Raw genomic sequence first — 12,885 nt, 5'->3', positions numbered from 1 at the left:
GTGATCCAAGGGGAGGAAACTCATTTAGCACCTAGTTTCAGTCTGATTAGAAGCCAGACCTTCAGGCCACAGCTTTGAAAGTATGCAAATATATTTAGTCCTGTGGGGTCACATTTGTAATCACTGCTGGCCTCTAGACCAGATCTGGAGGTTTCTCCAGGGTGTGAGTTACAAAAATCTGAGTTCCAGCTGAGTGTATAAGATCTTCCCTGGGAAGTCTTATCCAGCTGTAGTGAGGCCAAGGAGGTGTGCAAGGATGATGTTTTCCTGCTTTTGTTCCTTGGAGGGCCCTCTTAGCCTCTTGATTTGTGGGAAACTTGAAGCCTGTTCCTGAGGCTAAAGCTGTAGGGTAAGTAAATAGGCCTTTTTTATAGGAAGATTGGGGTTGTTTCAGTCTGCTGTTGGTGCAGGGCCCTGGGATTGATGGCCTGTCAAGAATGGTCTTTCCAGTTGTTACACTCTGGTGGAGCTTAGGGCCAGGTGATCAAGGGGTGTGGTTTGTGCCATCTGCTGGCTTGAGCAAGGCAGCTAGAGGGTGTAGAGAACAGGGCACATTCACCAGCTTTAGAAAGACAACAGGAAAGTGTCTTGAGTGTATGTTTCCATGGGCTTCTGTAATGGAGGGGGAGAGTGCTTTGTCTGTATGCTGGCTTTAGGTTGGGAATAGGAGACTTCCCTGACAGCTCACACTCCATGTTCCAGCTGGGGAGTTGGGGAGTACTGCAACTCTCCACCTGGCCTCAGCAAGTGCCACAAAAGCTCACCCCTGTTGTACCAGCAAGGTGGTGGTAGCCCTGCCCTGCTAGCGGGCCATGTGGAGAGTGCATCTGTGGCATCTACCATCCTCATCTGTCTCTGAAGAGCAGCATCTCAACTCTCCCCCGCCCCTCCAGCCAATGCCCCCACATTAGCAAATGAGTCTCCTTTACATACATACAGTCTAGGGGCCTTTCCAGACTACTGTTTTCTTTGCTGGGTCTTGGGGCAAGACCACAAACAATCCCTTCAAGAGGGGAGTTTCCTTATAGCTCTTTTAGACCCCCTGGATGTTAGCCCTTTTGGTTTTCCAAGCCAGGTGTTCTGTGGGTTTATTTCTCTGGTGTAGATCCCAGGAGTGGGGTCCCTGATATGGGGTACCAACCTTTTACTCCTCTGGGAGAAGCATCTGTCTGGTGAGATCCCTTCTTGTTATGTGTTGCCATGCCGTGAGATGGGGTGTTTTTTTGGGAGACTGTGTCTCTGCTTTTCCTGCCTGCTTTGATCTGGTCCTTTTATCCTTTGTTGTGGGAAGCAGTTCATTTAGTTTTCAGATCTTTTTCACAGGGAAATGATCATATGTAGCTTAGGTGTGTCCATGGGAGGAGGATTTTCCTACCACTATCTTGGACCTCCCCTCCGGGAGCTTGCTTTTTAAGTTTTTTACCGTCTATGGGGTGCCTGGGTGGCTCAGTCGTTAAGCATCTGCCTTCGGCTCAGGTCATGATCCCAGGGTCCTGGGATCGAGCCCCGTATCAGACTCCCTGCTTGGTGAGCCTGCTTTTGCCTCTCCCTCTGCTGCTCCCCCTGCTTGTGCTCTCTCTCTACATCAAATAAGTAAATAAAATCTTTAAAAAAAATAAAAACTTTAAAAAAATTAAAAAAAAGGTTTTTACCATCTAAGAAATTTCCTCAGCTTTATTTTCTAGCCCTTAGATTCAGATTGTGGTTTGCATTTCTTAAGTTATATTTTTTCTATAAGAGAGCATTCTTATTCTATTATCCTATTGTTTCATGAGTTTTAAGTTCTCTTATATCCATGAAGATACAGAGTTTTCATTTCTCATTTTCTTTTTTCCTTCGACATTGATTTTTCTATTTGTTGTCTTGGTTTCTGATTTTAAATTAGAGATTTCTTCAGATACTTAAAAAGTCAGTAAATAGCTATTTGAAAACTATGCAGGAACATGGGACCTTGTTACTTGTCGTCTTTGCTGTGGGGGAATCTTGCCATGGATTCATTTTGGGAACCTCTAATATCAACCTCTTTAGTCGTTGTTCTGGTCAGATTCCATCGAGAAGGTTCCTATAGCTAGCTGCCTGCAGAGAGTATAAGCTTAGTGGGAGAAGATCACTGGGTGGAGAAAGTGGTTTTCAAGTTTTACTGTATAAGCTTTGATTTAACCCTGTGGTACTCTCTACTGTTCTTGATCTTTGCTTGCTTTCCAAAAGATACATGGGAGTGGCTATATGGAATGTAGAAGGGAAGCTGGTCAGACTTCTTTTTAAGTTGACTTTCAGGCAGCTCTTCTGTTTTCAGTCCCACTTCTACCCCTAATTTCAGAGATACTTGATATCACCAATTTGAGTTTTTTGAGAGATTCTATGAGATAAATTGTGTTCTGTTTTCTATATTGTGGCTGATCATTCGGTTTTTCCAGGTCCTGAGTTACTTCTTGTTTTTTTCAACTTTCTAGATTCCAAAACATCGTTACTGTCACATCCTTTCTTTTCTCCTTGACAGCTATAAAAGCCTTCTGAAAAATTCCCTTCACTTTTGTGTTTTAGTATTTTAAGAGGGTGCAGATGTGAATGTATGTGTTCAATCTGCCATATTCAACTGGAAGTCTTTTTCTGTATAGATAATAATCTTTTGTAAAATGAAGAAGACTAACCTTTTGTCATGAGTTCTAAGGTTTCTTTTTATTCTCCATTACTTCCCTATTTCATTGTTTTTTTTTTTTGCTTATAGACATTTAATTATGTAGTCAATTTTTCCCCAATCATTAGTATTTCTAAGTTTTTAATTTTTTAATTTTTAAAAATTTTTTATTATGTTCAGTTAGCCAACTTATAGTATATCATTAGTTTTTGATGTAGTGTTCAACGATTAATTAGTTTCCCTTACGTTGAAGTTAAACAGATAAGACATTAAATGTCAGTTTCTTTTGAATCACCATTGTGCTGTGGTTGTTTCTGATTATACTATTTATATTGGCAAAATACTGGAATCATCTCAAATTTCCAATAACAAGAGGCTAATTGATTAAATTGTGCTTGTACAAAGGAGCACTTAGCAGCTGTGCGATAGGAACATGGAATTTTTTTATGTATTGCTGTGGAGTTATCTTCAGGATATCTGTGAACAAACAAAACTCAAAAGAATGTTTTAGAATGCTACATTTTATATAATAGAAGGGACTATGAATAAACCAAATCATATTGTTATTTTTCAAAAGGAGTGATAAAAGGGTAAACTGAAAAGTAATAGTTTTAGAGGAAGAGAGAAAAACATGTGGATAGGGAGGTAGAGATGGAGGATATATAGGTTATACCTTCATTGTACCTAGATTTGACTTTGGAATCATGTCGCTGTTTTACATGCTGAATGTAAAAGTTAAATCAAAAAGAAAAATTCACATTTCAAAGAAATTCAAACAAATGGGAATAAGTGAATTTAACTACCAAGCAAGTTAGTGACCTACCCATGCAGAGGAACGAATTACCTCAAGTGACCTGATTTGAACATTTCTAGTGGGATATATCATAAGGTTGGAAGAAAAAATTCTCAAAATAATCTTAAACTGCAATCAATATATTTTGAAACTATTATGAACATATTCTAAAATAAATAAGTAATTAGCATCATAAGGAACTAGAATATAGAATTAAAGAAGTTAAACTTGAATTTTAAATTCATAATGGAAATATAAGTATTAATTTATTTTTCTTATGCTTTTCTCAGAACTACCACTGAAGAGGCCTAGAAGTAATAACAACCCCTTAGCAATGAGTTGGCACCCAGACTGTGGTCTCTAAATATCTTTTTTGTTATTGTTGTTTTTTCCTAAAAAAGGGGGAAGGGATCCTTGAAGGTAGTTATTTCTGCATTGGGCCAGGAAATATGCAAGGTGATCCTGAGATATCTTACCATTCTAGAAAGTAAGGAAATTATCTAAGACTAAAGACATAGTGTCAGAAGTACCCCAAGCTACCAGAAGGGGCCTCCTACTGGTTTAAGGTAGATAATTTGAGGATTAAAAAAATGACTTTAATGATTGACATACATAAAGCATGCAGAAATGGTTTTAAAAACACACTAAAACTAAAAAAAAAAACCTTGTCAATTACCAATTGAGGTTGTGAGGACACCAACTCATTATTTTGCAAGTTGGTTAAAAATGTTCAAAATCTTTTTTCTGTTTCCTGTACAAACTGTATTTTTTTTCCAAAGATTTATTTGTTGATTAGAGGGAGAGTGTGCAAGCATGAGTACGAGTGGGAGGGGCAGAGGGAGAGAGAGAGAATCTCAAGCAGAGTCTGTGCTGAGCCCAATGCAGGGCTCAGTCTCCTGACCCTGAGATCATGACCTGAGCTGAAACCAAGAGTTGGACACTTAACTGACTGTGCCACCCAGGCACCCCTGTACAAACTGTATTTTAATATAACTATTAAGTTACTGTGGATAAAGTTCTTCATAGAAAAATTTTAGTTAATAAATGCAGAATAACTAGAAAATCATCATTTGGTAACTCCTAATGAAATAGTTGATTTAGGAAATTATCATGAATTGATGCTAAAACCATTAGGTAAAAGGCTTGATGTGGGGAGGACTTCCCACTGGAGAGTTCAGGCTCATACCATGTGACCAGTTGATTTTTAGCATCATTACAATTGGGACAACCAGATATGTATCTAATGATATGATGCAATAGAAGGTACACAACAGCGACCACCTATGAAGTTATTTGGCCAAGAAAAAAGAAATTGAACTTTAAGCCGCTAGATATAATTATCAATTTATAAGAAATATGGAGAAGTAGAGGAACACATTAAATGACAGCATGGTGAAGTAATTATCCATATAAAGAATGGATAGGGAAAATATGTCATTTCTCCAAATTAATGGCGTGGATAAAAAAGAAAAGAGGGGGCCTAAATGATCACAATAACTTAATGCACTCTGTGAAACTTGTTTGAATTTTGATTTATACAAGTCTATTATAAGGAACACCTTAAGACAATCAGAAGAATCTTGATATGGGTGGATTATCAGATAATATTAAAAAATTTATGTTTTGTTAGTTGTGGTATTGGCATGTAACATAGAAACCTTAATCAGTTAGAGATGTACACTAGGTAAAATGATGTTTGGCATTTAGCATACAGTATTCTAGTAGAGGTGGGCAGAGGGGAAGGTCAGGGAATAGATAAAACAAGACTGGCAAAATGTTAATAACTGTTGAAGATGGGTGGAGGGGTACATGGAAAGTCAGCACCCTATCCTATCCACAGCTTACTGTGTTTGTTTTTAAAGCCAGAAAAACTAAAAGTGTGCTGCTCTGGAGCTAGATACCCTGGGTTTGAGTCCTGGCTCCACTTCTTACTAGCTATGTGATATTGTTTAAGTTACTTAACTCCTGTAAGGTTTAACTATATTTCCTTATCTTTTTAAAAAATGAAGAATATATCTACTTCATACGGTTAGTTTAAGAATTAAATGAGTTAATACATCGAAATACTTAGAACAATGCCTGGCATATTAAGTATTTACTATGATTTCCTTATTTATTATTGCTATGAAAGTGTCCCAGCCTCTGAAATAGAGGAGCTACATCCTATTAATGGCTTGGGAACTCAGGATTATGTTTTTACTACAATCAGGTGAAGTTACATATGGCTGTGGGCCCATGGTGTCTATAACCTTTTAAGTGTATAGTTTTGCTTTTTTCTATCTGTGTATTCTTTTTTCTAGTCTCCTGTAACTGTTCTCCTTATTAGACATTTGTCTGTACATGTGTGGGAACAGGAATATTGATATGTTAGAGAATAGGTAGAGAACCAAAGGGGAGCCAAGTAAATGTGAAGTTTGTGATATGGCTAGACTTTTTGGTAGTACTTTAAGAGGTCATGATTTATAACCTTGGAATCACTTTTAGTCTATCATGTTTTAGTCCTACAGGTGCTCATATAATTGCCCAGTTTTCAAAAAAACTTCTTGATGAAGATATTTCTATTTTTTCTGGATCGGAAATGTTGCCCATGGTTAAAGGAGCTTTTATCTCTGTGTGTCGTCAAATATATGGTACATGTGAAGGCTTACAAGTGTTAATTCCTTATAGTTTGCATGAGTCTATAGCAAAGGCGTGGAAGAAGGTAAGAATTTTCAAGCTTTTTTCCCTTCCTGTAAATCTTTATTTCAAATATAGTCACCATTATAATGCAGTTAAAATCTTTTACTGGGGCAAATATGAGTTTCTTAGCGTCACAGTATTCTAGGAACATAATGCTTTTTAATTTGGTACAGGATGACTTCACCTCATTTCCAGGGCAAAGTTCTAGGACCAAACTGGGCACTTCAAAGTCTTTTCTTCTGGTAGGAGAGGCTTTAGATAAATTATCTTTGCATAAACTGACATTCTTCTTTAGAAGCTATTTCTGAGCAATTTTTACAGACAGGTGTGGCTTTGTTATGGACACTGGAGATTATAATGTAGCAATAGTCAAATGTAGTATGTATCAGTGAACTACACTGATTTCCCCCACATTTATATACTTCCTTTATAAAATAATTTTACATGATATTTAATTAAAAACCAAATAACTTAAAATTTGAAGGTAATTTAATTTTAATTATATTAAGGATCAACTGTAAAAATGTATCATGAGATCTTATGAATAATGCTATCTATAAAAAATAATGTAATCTGTTGTATTTTAGACAAGTTTGCTATCAGAAAGAATTCCTACTCCAGTAAAGTGTTCGGATTCTGTTTCTTCAGTAAGCCAGGAATCCCAAAACATGTAAGCACAATTGACTAAACTTATGTTTCTCTACATTTGCTGAAATAATTTAAATGAGAATGTAATTGAATGGTATAGCAAAAATACACCTGAAACTAATATTACACCATATGTTAATTAACTGGGATTGAAATAAAAACTAAAAAGGAAAATACAGGAAGGTAACTGTATACATATAGGATTAGGGAAAATTACATCTAGGGGGAACTTGAGAGATCATGTCATACTTTTACCTTAAATCTAGCATTATTTATTGTACTTGCTTTATCCTGTGTTTACATTTTGGGTTAAGAAATTGGATCTGTTGTAATGTTTCCCGAAAATGTGGAGAATTCTCAAATACTAGATTTGGAAAGCTAACTAGGGAGTTCCCGTAGGAATAAAGTGTTTTCAAATGCCAATGAAGTCTATTTATATTTAAATTATGATTTTTCAAAATGTGTGGGAATGCATTTTAATTAGATTTTGGCATTGGAAAATAATTAAAATCAGTATTTACACTGGTTTTTAATTTAGACGTCTCCATGTTTTTTCACAAATACCAATAGGACATGGAGTCAGATTAATGAGAAAAAAACATTTTTTAAAAATTAAGATCTGGTAACTTATGTACTGGAATTCTCTTCTTAGTTGTTGGCATACTAAACAGGTAATAGAACTTTAAGGGATATTCTTAAGAAAAATTTAAAAATCAACATTTCAGGTAGACATAGTTTAAAGAAGTCAAACAAAAAGCCTTTTTCATTTCCTTAACAGTGTGATGGTTCAACAAATAGTTAATTCTTCTCTAAAAATCAACTAAATTTTTTTTTCTGATAGTTGTCATAAACTTAAATCCATTGCCATTGTGTGTGTGTGTGTGTGTGTGTGTGTGTGTGTGTGTGTATGTATGAGAGAGGAGGGGAGAAAATTTCTGCAATTTTTGAGGTAATTTTTAGATCTGTTTTCTTTTAAAGATTTTATTTATTTGAGATGGGGGGAGCACAGGAGCAGAGGTGGGTGGGACAGGGGTGGCAGACAGAGAAGCCGACTCCCCACTAAGCCAGGAACCTGATGTGGGCTCCATCCCAAGACCCTGAGACCATGATCTGAGCCTAAGGCAGCCGCTTAACTGACTGAGCCACCCAGGCACTCAGAGATCTGTTTTCTTTGAGATCTTCTGTGATTTGTCATTTTTCATTTCATTCATGCATTCATTTTCATATTGGACCAAGTGCTTTGACTTCTTAGGATACCTGTATGCCTTAAAGGAGCTTATCGTGTCCTCTAGAATACAAATAAATACAATGTGGCAGTATAGTATGCTAAATTTATATGATGGGGCCATGCGGGGTCCATTGGGAGGCAACTTAGGGGGGAATCTTTCCATAAGAAGTTGTTAAGCTACTTTAAAGAGAATATATCTTAATTGACTAAAAACTAAACATTATTTCAGATGGAAGAAATGGTCAATAGGCTAGAAGAGGAAACATGATTAATGTAGTTAATACATTTTACTCTCAGTAATATTTTTAGATTCTGAAGTTAGAGTGTGAAGGAGCTAATAAATTATATGCCATTCCTTCCCTCCTGAATTATGAACCAAGTAATAGTGATAAAGAAGTCAAACAATTCAAAACACTGAATAACACAGGCTTCCTAAGATCTCAAGAATTAGATTTACCCTTCTGTCACAATTGGCAGTGGACAGCCGTAGGCTTCCCTCTAAGGCAGAGCTTAAGATCAAACTTAACTACATAGTAGAACAGAGCAGAATGTGTGCTTCCTACAGGTAGCTGGATCACAAACAAGTAGGCTGAGAGAGAGGCATTGCTTAGCTAGGCATGCTTAGGTCATTCTCCAAATCTCCAGAGTCCTTTCTTCCATGAGAGGAGTAAGTGATTAGGTGGGGAGGGGCAAGCAGTGTTAAACTGGGAAACTTGTTTCTGGGGGGAAAAGGAGGTTCCCTCAACATGACATTAATGTCTTAGAAACAAAAGATTTAATAGAGTTTTTGATAATATAGAGTCAGAACTGTTGATTTCATTTTCATTATCAAATTTAAATTAGCACTTAGAGTGGAATGTCTTTTGTTCTTTTGTGTTAGTTGAGAAGTTGGTATGATAGACATTATTTGTTGCTTCATAATTTGGTAAAACTTGAGTGTAAAACCATCTGGGTCAGTTAGTTAACTAAACATGTTCTAATGCCAGTACATAGCAGATTCCTAATATTGTTTCTTTTCCTTTTTTTTTTTAAATTCCAGTATAATTAACATACAATGAGTGTTAGTTTCAGGTATACAGTATAGTGATTTAACAATTCCATACATTACTCAGTGCTCATCATGATAAGCATACTCTTAAACCCCTTCACCTGTTTTCACCCATCCCCCCACATGCCTCCCCTCTGGTAACCATTTGTTTGTTCTAGATAGTTAAGAGTCTGCTTTTTGGTTTGTCTTTTTTTTTTTTTTGGTTCATTTGTTTTGTTTCTTAAATTCCACATATGAGTGAAATTACATGGTATTTGTCTTTTTCTAGCTGACATATTTCACTTAGCATTATACTTTGTAGCTCCATCCATGTTATTTCCAATAGCATGATTTCATTCTCTTTTATGGCTAAGTACTATTCCATTGTGTGTGTGTGTGTGTGTGTGTGTGTGTGTATGTGCAACTGTATATATATACACATATATATATATGCACACACAGATACGTACCACCTCTTGTTCATTCATCTAATGATGGACACTTTGGCTGCTTCCATGTTTGGCTATTGTAAATAATGCTGCAATAAACATAGGGGTACATATCTTTTTAAATTAGTGTTTTTGCTTTTTTGGGGTAAATACCCAGTAGTGGAATTACTGGATCATATGGTAGATCTATTCTTAATTTTTTGAGGAACCTCCAAAGTGTTTTCCACAGTGGCTGCACCAGTTCATGTTCCCACCAACAGTGGACAAGGGTTCCTTTTTTTCTCCACATCCTCGCCAACACTTGCTGTTTTTTTGTGTTTTTCATTTGAGCCATTATAACAGGTGTGAGGTGATATCTCACTGTGGATTTGATTTGCATTTCCCTGATGATTGATGTTGAACATCTCTTCATGTGTCTGTTAGCCATCTGTATGTCTTCTTTTATGAAATGTCTATTCTCATCTTCTGCCCATTTTTTAATTGGAATAAGTTCTTTATGTATTTTGGATACTAACCCTTTATCAGATACACCATTTGCAAATATCTTCTCCCTTTCCTGATACCTTTCTTGAATCAGTGAATAAATTAATAACACTTTTCCTACCTCTAGACACTAGTCTCTAAATAATGACACCAACAGTAAGACTGATATGATAAAGGTAAAATTAAGAGTAAGTTGCTAAAAGTCTTATTTTTGAGCCTCTGACGGACTAATGTTAGGTATTTTGATCTTATATTTTCTGATAGCATATGTTAGAGATTTCTCCTCCATCCTTCCATTTATTGATATTTACTACAGAGAAGATGGAAGTATTTATATAGTCATCATAGGGGATTGGTGTCTTTTAAATCTAGACTTTGAATTGCAGTCTCAACTCAAATTTCTACCATGCTGGTTTGGTTGATTAATTGTGACGACAAGCTATGTGGGATCATCATTAGGGTGACCATAGAGAAGAATATAATCAGAGGGACAACAGGGTGCCCAATCCGCCCCAACCAATCATCAAGGGGTCTTTAGAAAACTAGAGGGTGAAGTAAAGTTGGGGGTAGGGGGAGTGTTTAATCTGTAAAACTCAGCCTATGATCTCAAAGAAATAAACACCTAAAACTCAATTTCCATGAAAGTGTCTAACCCTCCATAATATCTAACCATTCAAAGAATGGAGTTCTCATAAGCTGACAAAACCATGTGTTCTTTGCCGTTGCCTTTATCTCAGCACCAATAAACAAATTCAATGGCTTGGATTTTCCATTTTGAAATAGTATCTTCTCTATAATTGAAAGAGAATTAAATGCTAAGATCTTGGCAGAAAAAATAAATTATGTCAATTCTCTGTAATTTTTGAGAATGGGATGCAACCTATAAGTTTTTTTGCCTGTGTTGTTTTATTTGGGGGGTGGGAGTCAAGGTAAACTTTAAAATTCTGTTTCTTTAATGGCTAATGGTTATTCAGATTTTTTATTTGTGTTTCAGATATTTGATTATATTTTCTAAAAATACTGCATTTTTTAATCTAAACATACACATTTTTGTTGACTTGTTCAAGGTATTCTTGTATGATTAAAGAAATTCTTTAGCTGTAATTATTTTTTGAGTCTTAGTATTTTTTGACCATTTTCCCCCCTTAACTACTTTGTTGCATTAGTTTATGCAAAGACCAGGTTTTGGTTTTGCTAATGCTCTTTTCATCTCTCTCCCTCTCCTTTTCATTGTCTCTCCTTCCCTCACTTCTGTAGTACAGGAAAGTAAATGAAAAGGGAAATGAGAATGGATGGTGAGAGAAGCAATCTACATCAGCCATACTAATTTTAATACATTTTTATATGTAGCACTTTCATATTAAGCTCTTTTAAATATTTTAAGAACTTTCTATTTTGATTTTACTCTTTAATCCATGAAATATTTGCAGTACACTTGTTTTCTAACAGTTATTTTTACTACTATCTTTTTTTTAAACTGTTGACTGATAATTTATATTTTCAGAGAACCTGGATGGAATGATATGTATCCTTTTAAGTTGGTTGAGCTTTTGTGATGTAGTACAGGGTCAGTTAAACCCATAATCTGCCTTTGCTTGAAAAACCTTACTTTATGTTCTTTATTGGAAGCTCCTAATTTTTCTTTTCAATCAGTTATTCAATTTGTAGACATTTATTATTTTTGCCATTCTTTGAAACTTGTAGCCCATTCTTTCTCATAGGCTCACCTTTTTCCCCCCTAATAAAGTATATGTTTAAGTTTCCAAATAGTTTTCCTTTAATTATTCTTTAAGGATTTGAGAGTAGTTAACTGATACTCTCTTTCTATCTGAAAATGACTATTTTCCTTCCAACCCACAAACCCACCCCTCACTGTATCTGTTCTCTCCATCCCCTCCCTACCCTCTGTCTCACCCTCACTTTTTTTTTTTTTTTAAGATTTTATAGAGAGAGAGGGAGAGAGAGAAAAGGGGCAGAGGGAAAGGGAGAGAGCAATCCAAGGCTGACACCGTGTTGAGCTTGGAGCTGGACACAGGGCTCAATCCCACGATCCTGAGATCATGACCTGAGCTGAAATCAACAGTCCAACGCTTAACTGACTGAGCCACCCAGGTGCCCCTCATCCTCACTGTTAAGGGTAGTTGATAGTTTCTCTGGGTATAAAAGTTTTGATAGGTAATTATTTCTCATCAGTATTTCAAGCTATTACTCCATTTTCTTCTGGAATAGGTAGTAACTGATGAATCTGTTAATATAATCACCTTTCTCTTATAGGTCATATATTTTGTCTCTCATAGCTTATGATTTATTTGTGTTGGGATTTTGTTTTGTGTTTTTTTTTGGACTGGTGTCTTTCCTCAAATCTAGAAAATTCTTACTATCTTTTTAAATATTCCTTTCCTTCTCTTTTACTGCTTTTATTTGATGTATGTGGAGACCTTTCAGTATGTGTTCTGTGTCTCCTCTGTTAAACATTTATTTCTTACTTATCTGCTATCCAGTCAATCTTTGTACGTGTTTAAGTGGCTGTTTTTTTATTTCCAAAATTTCCAGTGGTTCTTTTTAAAAAATGTGCCTGTTTTTATTTCCCTTTTACTTTTTGCTTCAGTTTTAATAGAAAAATTTTAAAAACTTCCTTTGAGTATCATAAATTTATTTTAGTCATTACTTCCGAAAATTATTTCAGCTGGAATGGATTCGTTTGATAAGTTTGATTCTGCTAGCTCTTAGCTTTAGATATCTTTTAAAGTTTGGGAGTTCATTTTTGAGAGATTTTTTTGTTTGTTTCCTTCCTTTTCTCCCTCTTCTCTTACTGTTTCTCCCTACTTGTGTTTTTTTTTTTTTTTAAAGATTTTATTTATTTATTTGAGAGAGAGAGAGAGAGAATGAGAGATAGAGAGCACGAGAGGGAAGAGGGACAGAGGGAGAAGCAGACTCCCT

The 12,885-nt window shown here is 35.8% G+C and overlaps 1 protein-coding gene across 5 annotated transcripts in view; it reads left to right on the top strand.

The window, feature by feature from the left end:
* Positions 1-12,885, top strand: part of TBC1D32 (TBC1 domain family member 32) — a 208,218-nt gene that overhangs the window by 56,264 nt on the left and 139,069 nt on the right. For all 5 annotated transcript variants that reach the window (XM_025864955.2, XM_025864962.2, XM_025864946.2 and 2 more), the window contains 2 exons: positions 5,931-6,132; positions 6,698-6,780. In XM_025864955.2, coding sequence (XP_025720740.1) covers positions 5,931-6,132; positions 6,698-6,780 — 285 coding nt within the window. The remainder of the gene's footprint in view (positions 1-5,930; positions 6,133-6,697; positions 6,781-12,885) is intronic.

This window comes from Callorhinus ursinus, unplaced genomic scaffold (assembly GCF_003265705.2).
Source record: "Callorhinus ursinus isolate GAN/ISIS: 27379988/994484 unplaced genomic scaffold, GSC_fseal_2.0 scaffold6, whole genome shotgun sequence".
Lineage (NCBI taxonomy): Eukaryota > Metazoa > Chordata > Mammalia > Carnivora > Otariidae > Callorhinus > Callorhinus ursinus.
Note: the sequence above shows the minus strand (reverse complement) of the source record. Positions and strands in the feature narration are given on the sequence as shown.